Source organism: Juglans microcarpa x Juglans regia, chromosome 6D (assembly GCF_004785595.1).
Source record: "Juglans microcarpa x Juglans regia isolate MS1-56 chromosome 6D, Jm3101_v1.0, whole genome shotgun sequence".
Lineage (NCBI taxonomy): Eukaryota > Viridiplantae > Streptophyta > Magnoliopsida > Fagales > Juglandaceae > Juglans > Juglans microcarpa x Juglans regia.
This window is the reverse complement of record NC_054604.1, coordinates 35,682,419-35,700,776: the sequence shown is the minus strand read 5'-3', so window position 1 is coordinate 35,700,776 and position 18,358 is coordinate 35,682,419. Positions and strand designations below refer to the sequence as shown.

The following is an 18,358-nucleotide window of genomic DNA, read 5'->3' as shown; positions in this document are numbered from 1 at the left end:
ATTCAAATCCTTTTTTTTTTTTTTTCTTTTGATTAGGAGGGGGGGGGGGGGGGGGGGGGGGGTTGAACTTACCTCTATTTTATTTTAAAAAGTGGAGGTTATATCAATCAGGCCACAAGCTTTTACTTAAACAAATTGAACAATATATAATATGGATGCATCATGCGTAATGAGGTGGAATGAGGTTTAGGTAGGTCACAAATTCTAATTTTTGTTGGTTTTTTATTCTTGAAATCGAACGGTGGCAATGTATGCAAAATGCACTCATGCAACATTTTGGTCCCCTCTCCGATCCCCTCCTTTTCCTCTGCCTGAACTCTCCTAATTCGTCCACTCGAGAAATTAATGAATTTCGGAGGAGTAGAAGTTTAATTAATATGACATGATCAATTAGTGTATGATATAAATATTCAATACTCTCACATATATACATCTAAAAATATCATTCTTTGAAGCAAGGGGATAAGTACAATATCCCCAGAATACAAAACAATAATGCTAGAGAAGATGATTGGGTAACTCTTTCTCTTAATTCAATTCTTAAACTAGTACTCTTTCAAGCACTAATCATATTATAGTAGAGGTAGGAGAAAGTGTGACCTAAAGTTGTCATTACAATTTTCTATCAGCCATGTTGAGGTTGTGGTCCTTAATTTCATGCACGCAGATCACTAGCTAGCTAATTGAGATATGCGAGCATTAATCGAGTTAAGAATATTTTATATATAATATAAGGTCAAGATACTAATTAAAAGAGTAGCTCTGGGCGGCCGGCTACCTCTTCATATCAAACCTGTCTCTCGACACTGTGCCTAACTGCATGCATCATGATGTTTTCTCTCTATCCTCATCATCAACAGTACATGCATATAGGTGGTCGCCATTGTCGTAAGCATGCAAGCGAATAAGAATATTTAGTTGAATCTTTTGCAGTGTTAGACATCAGAAAGCATGTTTTCCTCGACATCCAATCATAACGAATATTATTTAATGACAACTATTAAAACTATCAATCATACTTTGAAGCCTTTTCAAAAAATAAGAAAAATTCATACTTTGAAGTTGGCGTGTACATATAAGAGTTGGAAGAAATTTATGAGCCTAACTCATTTCATAAAATCATTTCTACAAGAGAGAATTGTTCATTTCTTATAAACATGCCCAAGACCTTGTCCATAAGTAATGTGAGATTATTCCTTTACATCCTTCCTTACATACAGGCCAGTATTTTTCCTGGCCACGAGGTAAGTAGTGTGGGCTCCAATTCGTCTTGTGGCAGACTCTGATACCATGAAGAAATTCATGAGCTTAATTCATCTTATAAAACCGGTTCAAGAAGAGAGAATTGTTCATTCCTTATAAACATATCCAAGACCTTATCCACAGACAATGTGAGATTATTCCTCAACAGAGGAATCTCTGCATGCAGTGCAATAATACACACACACACACATATATATATATATGTATATATTTACACATATACACACACAGGGCATAAGATCCTATCCAAGGAAGTATAGGAAATGATAAAAAGGGCCAAAAATGTAATAGTTCAGGAGCTAGCCTTGTATTGAAGTGGTCCAATGCCTGCCATAAAACCTGCAGCACATTCGGAGCGAGTTCACACCAGCTACTTTCTGATCAACAGTCCAAACATCATATATATAGATATAGATAACAACAATTATTTACACGTAATTATGCTTTGAAACTGCAATCATGAACCGAGGAATCTGGGCAGTGAGCATCTACCTCACATTTTAAAGAAACGCATTGCATTTTTAAAACCTAACACTGAAATTAGAGTGGTCCAAGGCTACAACGTCATTAATACAACCTGCCTCAGTTTTGGGGTGAATTTCTTATATTATTTTCCAGTCTTCCAGTTCTCCTGTAGCATCATTGAATACGCCATGTTGAAAGCAACACAACAACTAAAGAAGTTGAAGATTAGGGTAAAAAGAAGCACCAAAAGCTAAAGAAACAAAAAAGAAGAAAAGACTCAGTGCTATTTATTGTCTATTTTTCTGACTGTAATTAATTAAGACTGGGCATCATCATGCAAGACTATGCCACATTTGTTAGATCTTCTGGGACGTCGTCGATCGACATGAAAAACTCAATAATAATCGAAGGCAAAAGGAATATTCTTTTCTTTCCATATTTAAGAATGTTAAAGTCGAGCAGCAATCAGTGATGAAGCTTAATTAATATTATCGAACTTTTTTTAAAAATAAAAAATAGCCCGATTTGTCAATAGAGTACTGCAGATAAACAACAGACCAGAGTAGTGATCTATGAACGACGAATGGTCGTGTTTTGGTGGCTATATATATATATGTCTTTATCGATATATTATATGGTGCCTAAGTGTCCGTTTTCAAGTACATAAATATATATTGATCTGCAACATCTTTTCAACTTATATATATATATATATATATATATATATTATATATCTATCTTCAACATTAATTTTTTTTTATACACATGATGATTCCTTGTGGTTTTACAGCTTTGACGTAACTATCAAAGAATAGATTAATTCAGCAATGCTAGATGTTAGGAGGACATTAACATCTATATATACATAAACTGCTCAACGATCCTAACAGGATAATATTATGAAATTGCAGTACTACTAGTCATCAGAAATCTTAGCAGAATGGTAATATATATATATATATATATATATATATATATATATAAGCAAGCGTTTCTTCTACAAACCACATTAAAATACTAACCCAATATATATATAAGAAAATAAAAGGCGTTTTCGTGTGGGCATATTAAATCTAGAACTTATAAAAATTTCAAGGTTAATTATGTCAGAACTTGCTAGAAAGCCTGATCTGATTGCGTCTCCTTGGCCAATAATATTAAGATGAATTAGGTAGTTAGTCGACGTGACATCATTATTTGTAATCTTTGCTTTTTTTTTTTAATTAAGGTTCACAAAGATTACGTATGAGCAGATGGTGGTACTGAATGTTATCATCTTGCGATTTGTTTTATTCTTTCAAACCATATTAGGTCTGACACTTATTTAATAATTCAATATTAATCGAACACAAGAAGCATGTTTTTCTTTTTTTTTTTTAAGAAAAAAAAAAACCTGGAGACCACCACGGATAGTTACAAAAACACTGTTCATGACACCTTTTGGGCCATAAATGGGCCAACCAAAGAGATTGTCAGGGCCCAGCTAGGAAACAAACCAGATATCTCCCCACGTGCGGGGTGGTGTTTAGCTGGGGCCAGTCAAATTTCAATATTCCTTCAGGGTCCACACGTGTTTCGAGGCTACTGTCCTATAGGATGGCCACGTGTGAGGTGACATCAGATGTGTGCCGTCTCAATGACACAGGTTAGGCCGTCGCCTTCGTCCCGCCGATCCCTACATTTTCACGTGAGTTTTGGGCCAACATCTAGTCTTTAAATAAGTGGCTCTTGTTTAACTGGGCTTCTTTTATGATTAATATTGTTTTTATTAATATATTACTCTCTCTCTATATATATATATATATAAACACGTTGCCCAATACGTGGGGGGACTCCTTTTTATTTAAATTTTCCACTTTTGACTCAGTTGGAGAATGGTGATCAAACTATATACCCAAAAAGGGGAAGAAAAAGGAAAAATAAATATAATATCTTCTTAAGTTGCAACTCTTATCTACCCAAAAATAAAATATTGAAATGTGGGTTTGTGGGTGTTGAAAGGTTTGAATCTTTCAAGCCTGTCGACGTGTTTATTATTTTTTAACTTAAGAATAATTATTGGATATACTTTCTATATCATGTATATATTATCTTCAGGGCTTGTTCTATTTTATCTTATCATTATAATTTTTTTAAATTTTTACACAAAATATAATAAATAATTTAACTTTTATAAATCTTAGAATAATAATAATATTAAAAAATAATATTTTATTCAACTCACCTAAAACTATGTTAATCTCAGTATCCAAACGAGCCTTTTATTAACACACTATACAAATTTATTGATAGGTCGGGAAGCCTTATATATTCATAACTAGCCGAAAAGAAATTCGTGCTTTGAATTTTGTTTTTTTTTTAATAATTGTAATTAGTTTTATAACAAATGGTGTATTTACAACTTATAAATAGAAAGACTGTAAAAAGCTAGTATTTATTTTAAAAATCTGAATGACCTAATAAATTTAATATTGCATTAATCAATAGTTCAAGAATAATTATTTAATTATATATATAAAAGAAAAATAAGCATTTGTGATAAATTATTTATGATAAAAATAAATTATTTTGATATAAAATAATATTTTTATTAAAAATAATTGATGACAAATAAATAATTTTTTTGTAATATTTAGAATTACATGTCATATCAATATCTTGTCATGTGCGATGCGTGCACACACATGATGCAAGTTAAAACTGCACGTACCAAAACGTGAGCGTTTCCTTATGATATGTGAAAATAGATAGATAAATACATGAAGTGATATAAAATAATCTCGCTGGCCATGTAATAATGGATCGGATATATCTGCAAAAAGCCTGCTACAAATTATATATAAAGTCGCGTGTAAAAGAAAATAAAAGAAAAGAAAAGAAAAACACCTTGGTTTTATCTGCTCTGCTCGATCGCTCATCAGGGTTGATCAGCCACTTTTATAGATTTATCTGTCAATCTTGCTCTCAAAAACCCAACTGAACAATATTTTCATTCTCCGGCCTTTCTGATCACATTGCTGTCAACCTTTCTTTCGTATCAATCATTCTATGCTTAATTGTAGTTACAATTATTCTCACTATATATATTAATTAATTTTCACTTTTATATATGTTTTGTCAGTGTAGACGTTATAATGGCCATCTCTTTCATTGTTGCACTAATTGGCTCTAAAGGCATTGATAATTTTTAGTCAGTCCCAAAACTGTCCATGTCTTATTATTAGTCATTATCTACGCATCTTTCAATCACTCTCAAACCTGTTTTTTCACCATCGCTGTTGATCAGATGCATATATGCTAGATAGACTCCTTTATAACCTCGCCTCTATCACTCATCCATATAATTAACACATCATCGATCCATCGGTACTGCCTTTCTTATGTCTTAATTATTTTTGTTTATTACTTATTATAATTTACTCCATCAATTGATACCAAATCCTAATTCCCGTCGCATATATGTATAAAATAAAAAAACTATATATAGGATCCCAAATTAATGTTCACAACATTATTCTATTAAAAAATGCAAAAAATATGACATCTCAACAAATACTCTTGAATGTTTCAAGCTTTCCTATAAATAAATAAATATTAGAAAATCATTATGCCAATTTAGGAGTTATTTGAATACAAGAAAACTATCAACTTATCTTATTTCATCTGATTATTACAAATTTTCTAAACTCTCACAAAAGAAATAATAAACAATTCATATTCTAAAAAAATTTAGAAACAAAAATAATATTATAATAAGATTTTATTCAATTTAAAAAATTTATCACATTTCATTTTTACTCAACTAACTTTTTCAGTTGTACCATATATTATTCTCATCAATTTTATTATTTGATTGATTTAATTTTAATATATACATTGTTGGAGCTTGCAAGTCAATGCTGTGATTGGCGAAATCCATGGATAGCTCAATTATTATTATTTTTAACATAGGAAATTAGAAACCTGATTAGTTTTTATGTTTATTTGGATTTGTTTGAATTTAAAACTCACTTCAACTTATTTTAATTCATTTTATTATTATAATTTGTATAAATTGTCACATAAAATATAATAAATAATTTAATTTTTTAAAATTATTAAATAATAATAATATTAAAAATAATATTTTATTTAACTCATATAAAATCACCTTTAACTCATTCTGAATTCATAACGGGCCAATGTAAGAGAATTTTTTTTTAAAGAATGTAAAAGAATTTTGAAACATAATTTCGTGTTTCCAAAAAAAAAAGAAAAAACTGAATTTTCCTAAAAATAAAAAACGCAGTCTCAGATCTAAACCGCTTGTGATGCACGTAAGGAGGGGCCGACCAAGAGAAAACAGCCCCACGTGGATCGCTGTGCTGTGATTGGCGAAATCCATGGGGGTCCCACGACGAGCCATGTCTTAATTCTAGGCTCGACCCCCTATTTAAAGCGTCAGGTCAACGCTGCTGCTTAACACGTGGCGAGATTTTATGCATGGTCCCCCACTGAAGAGCTTACCCCCATCAGAATACTTTTTATTTCCCGGATTCTACGCTTCTCGGGAGCCATGACTGCATGATCAGTGGACCCCGCAGACAATGCGATCGCTGGTTACGTGGATCTGTTCCCTGCCCCTCCCAAGCCCTCCTCGCCGATTATTTTGCAATGCATTTTTCTTACGCACGAAAAAGAAAAGAAAAATATATGTATAATAGATATTTTAAGAAAAATAAAAACGTAATTATCTTCTTTTTATAGTGAAGAAAGTGATTGGACAGTAGTACAGTCTCCCATGTTTGGCCTTTTAGCGGCATAACTTTATTGGGATTGTTTTACCACAAGTTTTTCACTTTTTTTTTTTTTTATTTTTTTATTTGTTAGTTTTAATTGGTGACTACGGCAAGATATTTTGCTACAGCTGGAAAACTTCCATAAACAAAATAATAATAATAATAATCTTAGGCTAAAGTCAAAATTATAGTTTGTGCTATTTGTAAATTTTGGGAACTTCAGGTTCTCAAATAGTAAATAAAGTGAAGAAAAAATATGCAAGATATAAGATAATATTGGCAAGAGATAAATCTTTTAATCATGTAATTTTATATGGTAGGTTAGATTATAAAATTATTTTTATATTAAAATTTATAAAATTTTTGTGAATTTAAACCTATATGTTAATTGATAAAAAAATTAATTTATATGTCAATTTGTAAATTTATAAAAATATAAATCTAAAACAACTAGCTAGCTATCCGATAAGGTAAGCATAAAAAACATTTACCGAATATATATATATATATCCTAGCTAGCTAGCTAGCAATTAAATTACCATTTTACTTCTTACAACCAAGAAATTCATATGAGTCCAAGTTGCTTTCAAATGTCTGCTGATTAGTGATTACAAGCTTATCCAAAAATCAACCTTATCATCAACGTACGTGAGACAGTCAGGAAGCACTTTGCCAATGAAAGCATAGGGTATATATATATATTCTAAAAAGAGTAAGTTGACGAGATAGGAGACGGCTTAATTCGTTGTTGGTTTTCTTGGTTCATGAATAAATTCAGATAAAAATAATGGATATTCGGAAGTGATTTAATATAATTTTATCCAATTGAAATCATGGTAAAAATATGTGGCCCGAGTTCCGGCGTGATTAATGATCAGAATTTTGCACCTAGCTAGCTCGCCGATTGCATTTGGGTGGAATTGGCATACGTGAACATATATTGATCGATCAATTTTGGAGGTGCGCATAGAAAGTCGGCAAGTAAATGGAAAATCATGAAGAAGACAAAAGGCGTATGAATGATACAGTCGCTTGCACCACTACTGGAACAGAAACAAAAAAGACCTTATCCTCAACCTGAAGTGCTTTTGAAGCTTTTTTTCAATCTGCAACCTGAAGATTTGTCTGTGAAAAATTGTCTCTTTTTTCTATCTTTTTCTGGTGTTGTCTGGGGGGACTACTGTTTTTTGTCGACTCACAGCACCTTGAAAACATTTTCAGGAAATCAAAAACCGTTTTTGTTTGTTTTCTCATACAAAGGCACACACAGGCCAGGAACAGTCTTCTGACTCTACCCTTATCTGTCTATCTTGGCACTCCAATACAAAACTCCCTTGCCCTTCCACCAGTTCTTGTCTTTTGACTGGTTGTGCAAATTCCCGGCTAGTTTCATCGCCGGAACAGAGATGGGTCCTAGTGTTCTTGCGTTCAACGTCACTGCTCATCGCAGAAAGGTGGCTCCATTTTTTTTTTTTTTTTTTTTTCCTTTTCGATCTCCAGGTGCTGAATACATCATGGGTGGGCTTAAAATTGTATTTTAGCATGCAGGCATGCAATTTTGGCATGTACATAAATACATTGCAGCTGCTTACTTCATCATATGAGTTGAATATACATAATATCTAGACTTTTTTTTTTTTTCTAATCATATAATATCTAGACTTGACCAAACATATAGGAACAGGAATTCGGCCAAAACCAGGCGGCAGGTCGCATGAGACTGCGATAGATATGTATAATATGATCATGAATTCTTTTAGGTTATCCATACACAGTTGGAAATTAATGGTCATATATAATAGATCATCCCATCCAGAACTGTATTATTTATTTACTCTTTTCTTTTCTTTTTTAGTCTGTTCATATGAGGCCGCTGCCTTTATTAATAGTCATCTTATAACATAGCCAGATGTTTTTTTTGAACACCGACTTATAACAAGGAATTAATTGGTCTAAATATATATGACTTCCTATAGGAACAAGTCCTGCCCTAAAGTTAAAAAAAAAAAAAAAAAAAGGTCCTGCCCTAATCTGGACCAACCAAGCACATGCAAGGCTGCAGTTGTGTTCGGGTGAAGAAGGAAATAGCTAGCTTCCATTTTCTCTTTTTTTTTTTTTTTTTAAAAAAATGATTAACTTTTATTATGCCAGATGATCAATAATTATCATAAGCCGCACGTATTGATAAGTACTGGATATATCTTGGTGAATAGGTCTTGTTCCCTTTTTATATATTGTGTCTTGTGACATGGATATTATATATAGTTTATTTAATCAATGGGTCATTTGACAATATACATAGATAATGGAGAGAAGCTGTATCCGACCAAAGGAAAAGAAAAGAAAAAAAATTTGCGTTCCTTGAGAGAGAGAGAGAGAGAGGAGAGCTAGCTTGGTGTGTCATGTGCACAAGTCACTCGACAATTGGATTAGTTTATCTTTAGGAGACTGATTTATACCTAGACTAACGCAATTACTATTAGAAAAGTTGGGTGTCCTTTTCTTGAAAATTATGGAAAAAGATAGTTCAGATCAGGAACTGGCTTTCTAGCGGCCGTTTTGGCAAGGTAGCCCATCAGACTTCACTGGTCATGATTCCTTCCAGGAATATTTAAGAGTCAAATTCGCATAAAACGTGATGATTATTGCAAGAACAACAGCAAACAACTGAAATAGAAAAGCGAGTTAAAAGAGAGAAAATAAGAGAGAGCTTTCCTTGAAACAGGAACCGTTTTTGTACATGGGCTAATTCAAAGTCTATGCATATTAGACAGCGACTAAAATATTCGGGAAAAAAAAAATTGAAAAGTGAAACATTCAAGAGATGGGTTAACCTAAAATGGATAATTAACTTTTTTCCTAAGATGATCACAAAAACAGTTCTTGTGAACCTCCATGAAAGCTACCAAGACTGACTGGTACTTGTTCCGCAGTCCCTGATCTTTAGTTTCCTTCAATCCTGATTGTTCCATTGCCTGTGGCCCGGAACCCACTTGGGACATTTGGGACTGAAGTAGTTTGACAGAACCCGAGAGTTCAAGAGCTCAACAATGGGTGCAAATTTCACACACCTCGGGGTCTTGTACTGGTTTATGGACGCCCCTAAGCTAATGGCATAATCCATGAGCTTATCGAAGGTCCCGGGCTCAACAATCTTAATCTCTAGGGGGCCAATTGACTTGTCGGAGACACGTCCCTGGCGGTACACGCTGTTGAGGGACTCTTCAATGGTCAAGCAGCAGTCCTCAAACACTGAGGGTGGAATTGGGGTTGACCCATTGAGGCTAAGCTCCCAGAATAGCACATAGTGGCCTGGGATTGTTGAGGTTTCCGCATGGCTAGTGTATTCAGCCAGAGTTGCATTAAATTGCATCAAATGGTTCACCGCATTCTTTACTGCATTTTGCAGCTCAACTTCATCAGTCTTGTCAGAATCAATGCTGAGGACCACATTTTTCCGGCATATGAAGTTGAACTGAGGGGCCTTGTTCTTGAATCCAGCCACTCGGAGCACATCTCCAACCCTATAGCGATAAAGTCCTGCAATATATCACGTAATCGTTAAGCACAAACAAGTTCCAATATGGCAAAATATTGTAACTATATGCTTTAAATTGCGAGTTGTTTATAAAAGAACAGGAAAAACTTACCAGAATAAGTGGTAACAACAAGCTCATATTCTTGCCCAAGCTTGACATCAACTAGATCCACCAACTCTTTCTGTTCTTTTTCACTGAGGGATTTAGGGACGGAGGGAGAGTAAGTGACCCCATTATTTCTGTGAACGGGCAGGAATTCGAAATAGCACATGGTGGGAATGAGGGTGTAGGAAACTTCACTAGGCTTGCAAAGAGGGTTAAGGTTGACACCGAAGTAGCATTCAGAGGATGCATACATGGTGCACACAAGTGGGAGGCCATTGCTATAGTGATCAAGAGTCGGAATGTACTGTGACATGGTCCCAGTCACAATAACGTCCACATACTTGGTGTTGGGCCACAACCTGGTTATGATTCCTTGCCAAGAATCTTTGCTGCACTCGACTTCAATGAAATCTGCAAGCTTGGGATCAGGTTTGAGGATCTTCATGACAGCCTCTCGGACAGAAGGGTCAGTGATTTGGGGATTGATGTTTCCGGTTCTGATATCGTTGCAAAGAGAGGCCCAATGCTTCTCGAGGAAACGGATGGCGCGGATGAAACCAGAGGCAAAAACAGCTCCAACCCTTATAACTTCCTTGTTATGGCAGAGGCCACAAAGTAGTTGTGTATACATGCTTTGGTAGGAGTCAGGGCAGAGGATGGTTTCGTTTGGGCTGGTGTAGTTCGTGTAAGGGTCATATTGCCTTTCTTTGAAGTGGGAGCTTTTGTAATAGCTAGTTAGAACAGGGCGAGCCAAAAGACCTCCAGGTGTCTTGGCCTCAGATTTTATGAACAAAAAGTACATTCCTTTGCCTTTCTCTAGGCCAGCAACAAATTGGCTCATCACAGGCATCAAGAGGCTATATAGCTGTGACCTCCTTCCTAGTTCTTCTTCTATGGTGGGCATCAATTTTCTCTCTCCACCGGATGTCCCAGAGCTACAAAGCCGAATCCAAAAAAAAAAAAAGTTAACCCATTTAGCGAAACCATCCAAAAACACCATTCACAACAAAGCCAACACCAACACCAAAACAAACCATTAAGCCAAAATAGTCAAAGAAAGGTCAAATAGTTACAGATTAAGCATGGAAAAAAAAGGTTCTTGCAGGCAGACCTCGTCAAGAACTCCGAAATGGGCCTCGAGCAGAGGATTGGGGAAGTGTCACCATTGGCAATACGAGTGATATCTGACTGGATATCCTCGTAGGTGATCACAGGCATGACTTTCTTGAAGGTATCCCGGTCAGTGTGACCTTTGAGGCCGTGCCTTTGCAAGTACTCTACGTTAGCATTGCGAGAGAGGATTTCGGAAAGAATACGCTTCTGAACTTCATCAGCGTTGGCCGTGACATCTTCAATGAACTGAAGAGTCTTCTTGTTTTTCTCTACAATATTGTAGTTTGTGGGTTTTAATGAGCAGTTTGGAGCCTCAGGCATGGTGTTTCTTCCTGGCCCCTTTTTTCTTGGCACCGTGAAAGAGAGGTAGCTTTTCAAGTATATGGGAGGATGCTAAAGAGAGAGGGAGAGAAAAAGAGAGTGTGTTTGTTATAAAACGGGATGATGCTTTTGTGCGTGGGGGAAAAGGAAAGAGAGTAAGTGGGTTTATATAGAGGCAGAGATCAAGCTGGCTGTGCTTCACCCAAGGGATTAGGAAGTAAACAAACAGTACGACCAAGGGTGAAAGAGTAAATTACAATACTCTCTGTTATCTTTTATTTCCCTTTTAGAGTTTGAACTTTGAATATTATTATTATTATTTTATTATTTATCCCAAAGTTCGAATATTATTAAAAATTTAGTGACGAATGTGAAAACGCACCACTAAACGCTGAGGCAATTAAAATTTAAGGAAAAAATAAAAATATATTCATTTTATATAACTCATGTGACAAACTTCTATATTATCTATCATGTTACATGTACATAATAAAGTCTATCAATATGACGGCTTAAAAATTTGATGTTTTAATCAGTTTCCACATCACATACAAGTACGGAGAGATTACTGATATGCTATTCTGTCATCTGCTACATGAGCCTCCCATGCCCCCAAGACAATAATGGACCATTTCTCCGCGTTGTTTCATTCAAATTCCATGCACCCACTCGTCGCTGTACGGCTTCACCCACCCTCGAAGTCTTTAAAATACTACTCGATCGGCTAATTTTAACTTGTGCACGCAAAAGCCCATTTCAAAATTCTCCTTCTCTTCTCCAGAGGAGGAGACCGATGGGGGGTGCCAATCGTGGTGCTTGTCGTACAAGGAAACCCAGGATATAAATGCATGGTTTATAAATCACCTGCTCATCAAGCTAGCTGTTTCAACGACACAAACATGTCATTCTTAACCGACCGTATCCGATATTTAAACACGTAGTAAAATCCACCGGTTATGTGCGTGCTTGTACTGCGCGTGTCCCATAAAATACCGGCACGGACTCGCATTTTCCTGATCATACCCGAAAAACGGCGTTCTTTGCAATTTTATCGTATGGTATTTTTTTTTTTTTTTTTTTTTGCGTCCTATGTTTCTTGTTGGAGAATACAATTAGCGGGATGGCGCCAGCTGGCTGCCTAACTTGATAGATTGACAGGTGTACAAATAGGGCGAGTGCATGCATCCTCTGCCTTCGCGTAGTTTATGTGGTTATTTGCAAGATTTTTTTGACACCTTTATGCATTTTATATACATCATGCATGTACGTATTAAATGATACAACATTTTTTTCGCATCTTTAGTTAGCAAAGACAAAATTTTGATATAAATTATTGAGATTTTATTAATTAATTAATTTATTTCTATTAATTGTTCATCATGTTGATAAAATTCAATGCCTTTTTTAGATGCACAATCGTGTCAAAATGATAGTGTCTGAATAAGAGTTTGACAAAAGAAATGACCGAATAAGATTGATATTCGGTGGGTGTGAAAAGAGGAGGAAAAGTAGGCAGAAAATCTTAGTATACAATTAACCTAACCACGACTCATGAAGTGGAAGAGAAAATAGATCACCCATCTTCTACACATTAATTGCATCAATTATATATATATATATTCTTCGGTTTCTGGCATTTTTGCTGACTATATATATATATATATATATATATATATATATATTTCTCTAAAGATCTCTTTGATCACGTACGATGCCAGTTATGAGGATCAAAAGCGCGCTAGTTAGTCCCTAGATGGCATATATATCAAATGCAAGCAAAAATGGTTACAATTTTCTACTTATAAACATTGATCAATTAACGTAAGTTGAGTTGTCAAGAGAGGCCAGGTAATGGATATACTTATGAGCGCTACTTGTGTGTATGTTTCTCTAAATTCAAACCATATATATATATATATATATATCAATGGGCTAATATTAAAGTAGGACGAGATCTTATCCATTTCATTCTTTGTTTTTTATTTATTACGAATTTAGATAACTAGCTACCTAGCTAGGGTCTGCATTTTGTTATAAATTAGGAAGAAATACCATTTGTCGCAGATCAAGTTATTGATATACATAATTAGTCTTTATTTAACTCTAAAAACTTAAATTTCAAGACCAATTACTTATACCAATTAGCCTTACAAGCTTAATAACTTTACTACAAATTAGTCAATTCAAATTACGTCTGTATCATGTACATGTGTAGATTATTGACAATGTATAAGAAATAACTCTCCATATAATTACAAAAAATATTAAAGTTCTCGTGTATTCTTTATTTTTCTAAATCGTAATAACAAATTATCTCACCATGCATCGACCTTTGACTGAACAAAAAAAACTAATTCATGAACTGATCTTCTCCTTCAAAAAAATTCACTACAATTATGATTATGCCCTAGCTAGAAAGATAGCTCAAGCACATGGATAAAATTGGAGTTCCTTATTTGCGAATTTTGTAGTGATGTATTTGTTCAATTACATCTTTTTTTCTTTGATATTAATTTTCTTATTGGTGTGCGTTGATGTTTTCTTGCAGGTTGTTTTTCTTATTTTCTAAGGTTTGCTTTATTGTTGATTTATATGTAATCCTTGGATATTTGTCTATTGGTTAAATGTTTTAGGTTTTTTTATGTATAGGTTTTGGTCCTTTATGATTATTTGTAATCTCTAAGTGTCTGTCTGTAATCACGGTTTTCTTCTACCACAAGCGAAGGCTATCAATAAGCTTCGGGTACCGTCCTCTTCTTTAAAAAAATAAAATAAAATAAACACAAAGAGAACACGTTTAATTCGATGTGGAAAATCAGAGCAAGATAAACAAAATGATCAAAATACTGATCTATTCAACTTGGTCAACCAAATGTTTTTATAAACACAATATATTATACATATATCAAAGTACTCCATGATTTTCACAAAATAGATCATATTTTTCATAACGAGTACGATTATATTCAGGTAGTCATTAACCACCTGTCCTTGTACTCAATATCTAACATATATAATTTCCGTATCTTGTTTTAGGTCAAAGAAATATTTGTACACGCCATATACCCAAGACACCACAATGTCAACAAAGATATTATTAATTATCCATTTGATATTATGCTTAACCGAACACATTTGACCATATCTTCAATGCGATAATCATACTATACTATGCTTTTGGACTTTTTTAAGGTTAAGAATTAGTGATCATTACTCCCAACATGGAATAAGGGCCTGTCGAGGCTGTAAATTAGATTCAAAGTACCTTCTTTCACATAGACAAGAGTTTTGAGTAACTCGGCGCTTGATCAAGAACGATAGCCATTCTCATAAGATCATGTATCATTCTGTTTGTACAGATTCATATTGTTTCATTATTATAAATACTGTTTCAGTCGCGGCTGATTATAATGGATAAGATGTAGCAAATATTTACACAAAACTATCCTATCCCTCCAATTATCCGTATATATTTCCCTGAATTCAAGAGAGGTTGTTGGCCAAAGTGCTATCAAGCTGATGTAATGGCCACATCATCACATTAACCCACCACCATGAAAGTTTAGACTTTTGCCACGTGTCTGTGCCCCGCCTCTGTCTCCACTTGTTCACCCTCGTTTGCCCTTTTTGAGTCTCCCTCGTTAGACCCTTTACCTGAGGGGAATAGCACGTGTCGTACGTACACGGTACACCTGGCCGCTTGACCCGTCAAACTCACCCACCGGTAGTATGATCGGATGGTCAAGAACCCAGCAAAAATTAGGAAGATACAATATTTAAAATCGGGAAAACAATTAGAGAAACAAATAGTGGGACCATCTTGCTGGATGGGAGGAGAAATAGGAGGAAGGCGGGTGCACCGAGGCCGCAGGTAGGGCCGCACCCAAGTGGGAGGGCATTGTGCTTGGTGTAACTGTGAGGGTTTTGGGGAATGTTGTGCGAGTGAGTTGTGAGAGAATGTGGGTGTGTATGTGTGCCTGTGAGGGAGTGTGGTGTGTGTGGGAGACACAGACAGTAATGCAAATCTTTGACCGTTGACCTTTTATCCCAGATATTTTTGTTTACTTTCTTTATTTAACATCTCGAGGAATATATATATATATATATATATTAGGAATAGTTATAGTAATAAATAAATAAAAAAAAAAAAAAAAAGGAAACGTGCATGTAACAAATCCTGAAAGAGTGAAATCCCTGTAGGCCGTTTTATATTCTTTTCATATTTTTTTTAGATATTTAATTAATGCAAACCATGGAAAAGAAATGAATTAATGAAGAGTACGTACTATTACTGGATATTTTTGAGAAAAATGTGATGAGCGGCCAGCTGCTAGCTAGCTACTTGTTGGATGGAGTTAATTATATATAAAATGTTTGTGTTCATTAATTGGGACGTACGTACGTATTTAATTAATTATGGGCTATTAATTAGTTTATAAGCTTAATTATTATTCTCGTATATTTGTACATTATGGATCGAAGTACTAAACGTTCCGTACGTAGCTTCTGAATTATGAGTACATGACCTACATGGATCCGGCTTAGTCATATATAGTTTAATTACCGACCTAGCTAATTAAAATGCATATACATTAATTAATTATTTACGCATGTACGTACAGTACTACGTAGTTTAAACTGCTGCTTAAACCACTCTCTACTTAACTTATCAATATATATATATATATATAGCAACACATGACCGTGTGGGGATCTTGCAGCACGTATTAATATACGAGGTGGTGCAAAAAATTAAATGAAATCCTCTTGATTAATTTTAAAACAAGTTCCAGCCTGGAGCACATCGAAATATTTTGGCCAATTAAACTGCTACAGCTAGCTTTTTAAGACTTTTTTTTTTTTTTTTGTTCCTTTTAAGACATCATTAACTTTATTATGAAACCCAAACTGTGGTCCCCGATATTATGTTCCCATGCATTTAGATGTAACATGCATGGAGCAGATTTTTACTGACAGCACCAGCTAGCTAGCATAAATTAAGAGACATTAATCAACTGATGATCTATATATATATATATATATATATATATATAAAATTCATCACCGGATCGTTAAGCCAGGATCATCTTGCATTAATGCTAGCTCTAATAGACAATATTTGGGTTAATCCCGTGATTAATATTTAAGTATGCGGGTATGACTTAAACCCTATTAATTGACTATATATATATATATAGTTTTAAAGATTCATATATATCGATGTAAACTGTAAATATATAAGTAGTACTATTTGCGAATCACATGCAACGTCTTTTTCACTTCATATGTATGTTTCCTAGAACAATCATGGTAAAAGGTGGTGGCCTGGCCCTTTTGACACTTCGAAAGACATTGAAGCTTGTGCATTGTATCTGTAACGCCCTTTCTCTACACGGTACAAAATCATGGTTTTGCACGGTAGTTTTTGCTTTTTGAAGACTACTGCATCTATGCCCACCGGAAGGAAGGCTCAGCTCCAAGTTTTGAAATGATGGAGTCAGGACCCTGAACTTCTATGAGTTCAGCTGCAGCCCTACCAGCTTGTTGCATTATTGCTGGAATCTTTTTATCTTATTCAGATGAGAAAAATAATCAAGTAGCAAAATCATGAACGTCATGAAACATGTTGAAAACAAGAAAAATGCAGATATATAAAAGAATAAAGCTAGCTGGATGTTTCGGTGCAATTTCTTGCAATGCTTATTATGTCTCGATTGAATTCAATCCACTGAATCCATTCTGAGCCTACATGGCCTGGCCTACTATATATACATTTGCGTAAAACTCAAGTCACGTCTAAAGTAATGTACGTATAATTCGATCGGTTCTTATGCAGGGAAGACGTTCGAGCCACTATACTGATCTATATATATACGTACACAGAATATATATGGTCGGTCTGAGGTGCATGCATGTAATGGCAGACTAGCCGATCGAAATATCGTAAGTATAGCAAGATCGAGAGGGTAAAAATCTTGGCTGCAGAAATAATTAGCTTTAATTAGGTTTTTATGGAAGCCTTATCACCTCCAACCATAGGTTAAAATTAATGGCAAGGATAATTAATTCATTAATTCCTTAATTATCTTTCCATCAAGCTTAACAATTCAATCCTGTACTTTTGTAGCCATTAAGATAATCTTAGGTTAATTAGTGGATGCCGCTCGTACGTAGGCGTTGTTATAATTATCAGGGTGGCACATGCATTTACTCACATCAATGGACATTATTACAATATAAAATCGAATATCTGTGCGGGCTGTGCCACATGACACACACACATGATACGGAAATTTGTTCGTCTATGAAGATCATATATATATATATATACATGAGACTTTCAGATTTTCACTTCTTTCTTCGCTTATCATTCTTGATCCACTTTTATATATGGTGCCAACGGCCTTTCTCACCGACATACATGCAATATCGGAAATTTGGCCGACATGCATGCATCGAGATCGATCATCATCATACATAAAAAGATAAAAATTGAAATGATCACAATATATGTATAGCTATGCACGACGCAAGTACTTGGCTCGTACAACATCCGGACGTGCCCTGCATGCAGCTTTCAAAAGAGATGAAAAAAAAAAACGATCGATAAAAGAGAAAAAATAATATATACATATACCACCAAAAGGCAAAGTTTATGTCACTTTATCTAGCTTTATGTATGATAAGTATTATTCCATGTCGTCCACTTCATGCACCAAATAGATAACATGGTACAGCCATTTCTCAAAAGCGAGATCGCTGTCGAAAATTTCA

The 18,358-nt window shown here is 34.8% G+C and overlaps 1 protein-coding gene across 1 annotated transcript; it reads right to left on the bottom strand.

Annotated features, from left to right (window-relative positions):
* Positions 1 to 9,206: 9,206 nt before the first annotated feature.
* On the bottom strand, positions 9,207 to 11,720 carry LOC121234863 (indole-3-acetic acid-amido synthetase GH3.6). Its single transcript, XM_041130992.1, has 3 exons — positions 11,262 to 11,720; positions 10,157 to 11,085; positions 9,207 to 10,046 (listed from the first exon to the last, which is right to left on the bottom strand). The coding sequence occupies exons 1-3, from the start codon at positions 11,582 to 11,584 to the stop codon at positions 9,460 to 9,462; spliced, it is 1,839 nt and encodes a 612-aa protein (XP_040986926.1). The 5' UTR covers positions 11,585 to 11,720; the 3' UTR covers positions 9,207 to 9,459.
* Between the last annotated feature and the right edge of the window lie 6,638 nt (positions 11,721 to 18,358).

Coding starts and splice junctions, on each gene's coding strand:
- LOC121234863 (XM_041130992.1), bottom strand. CDS start 11,584: ATGCCTGAGGCTCCAAACTGCTCATTAAAACCCACAAACTACAATATT. Junction 11,086..11,261: donor ATTTCGGAGTTCTTGACGAG/GTCTGCCTGCAA, acceptor TCGGCTTTGTAG/CTCTGGGACATCCGGTGGAG. Junction 10,047..10,156: donor TGTTGTTACCACTTATTCTG/GTAAGTTTTTCC, acceptor GATATATTGCAG/GACTTTATCGCTATAGGGTT.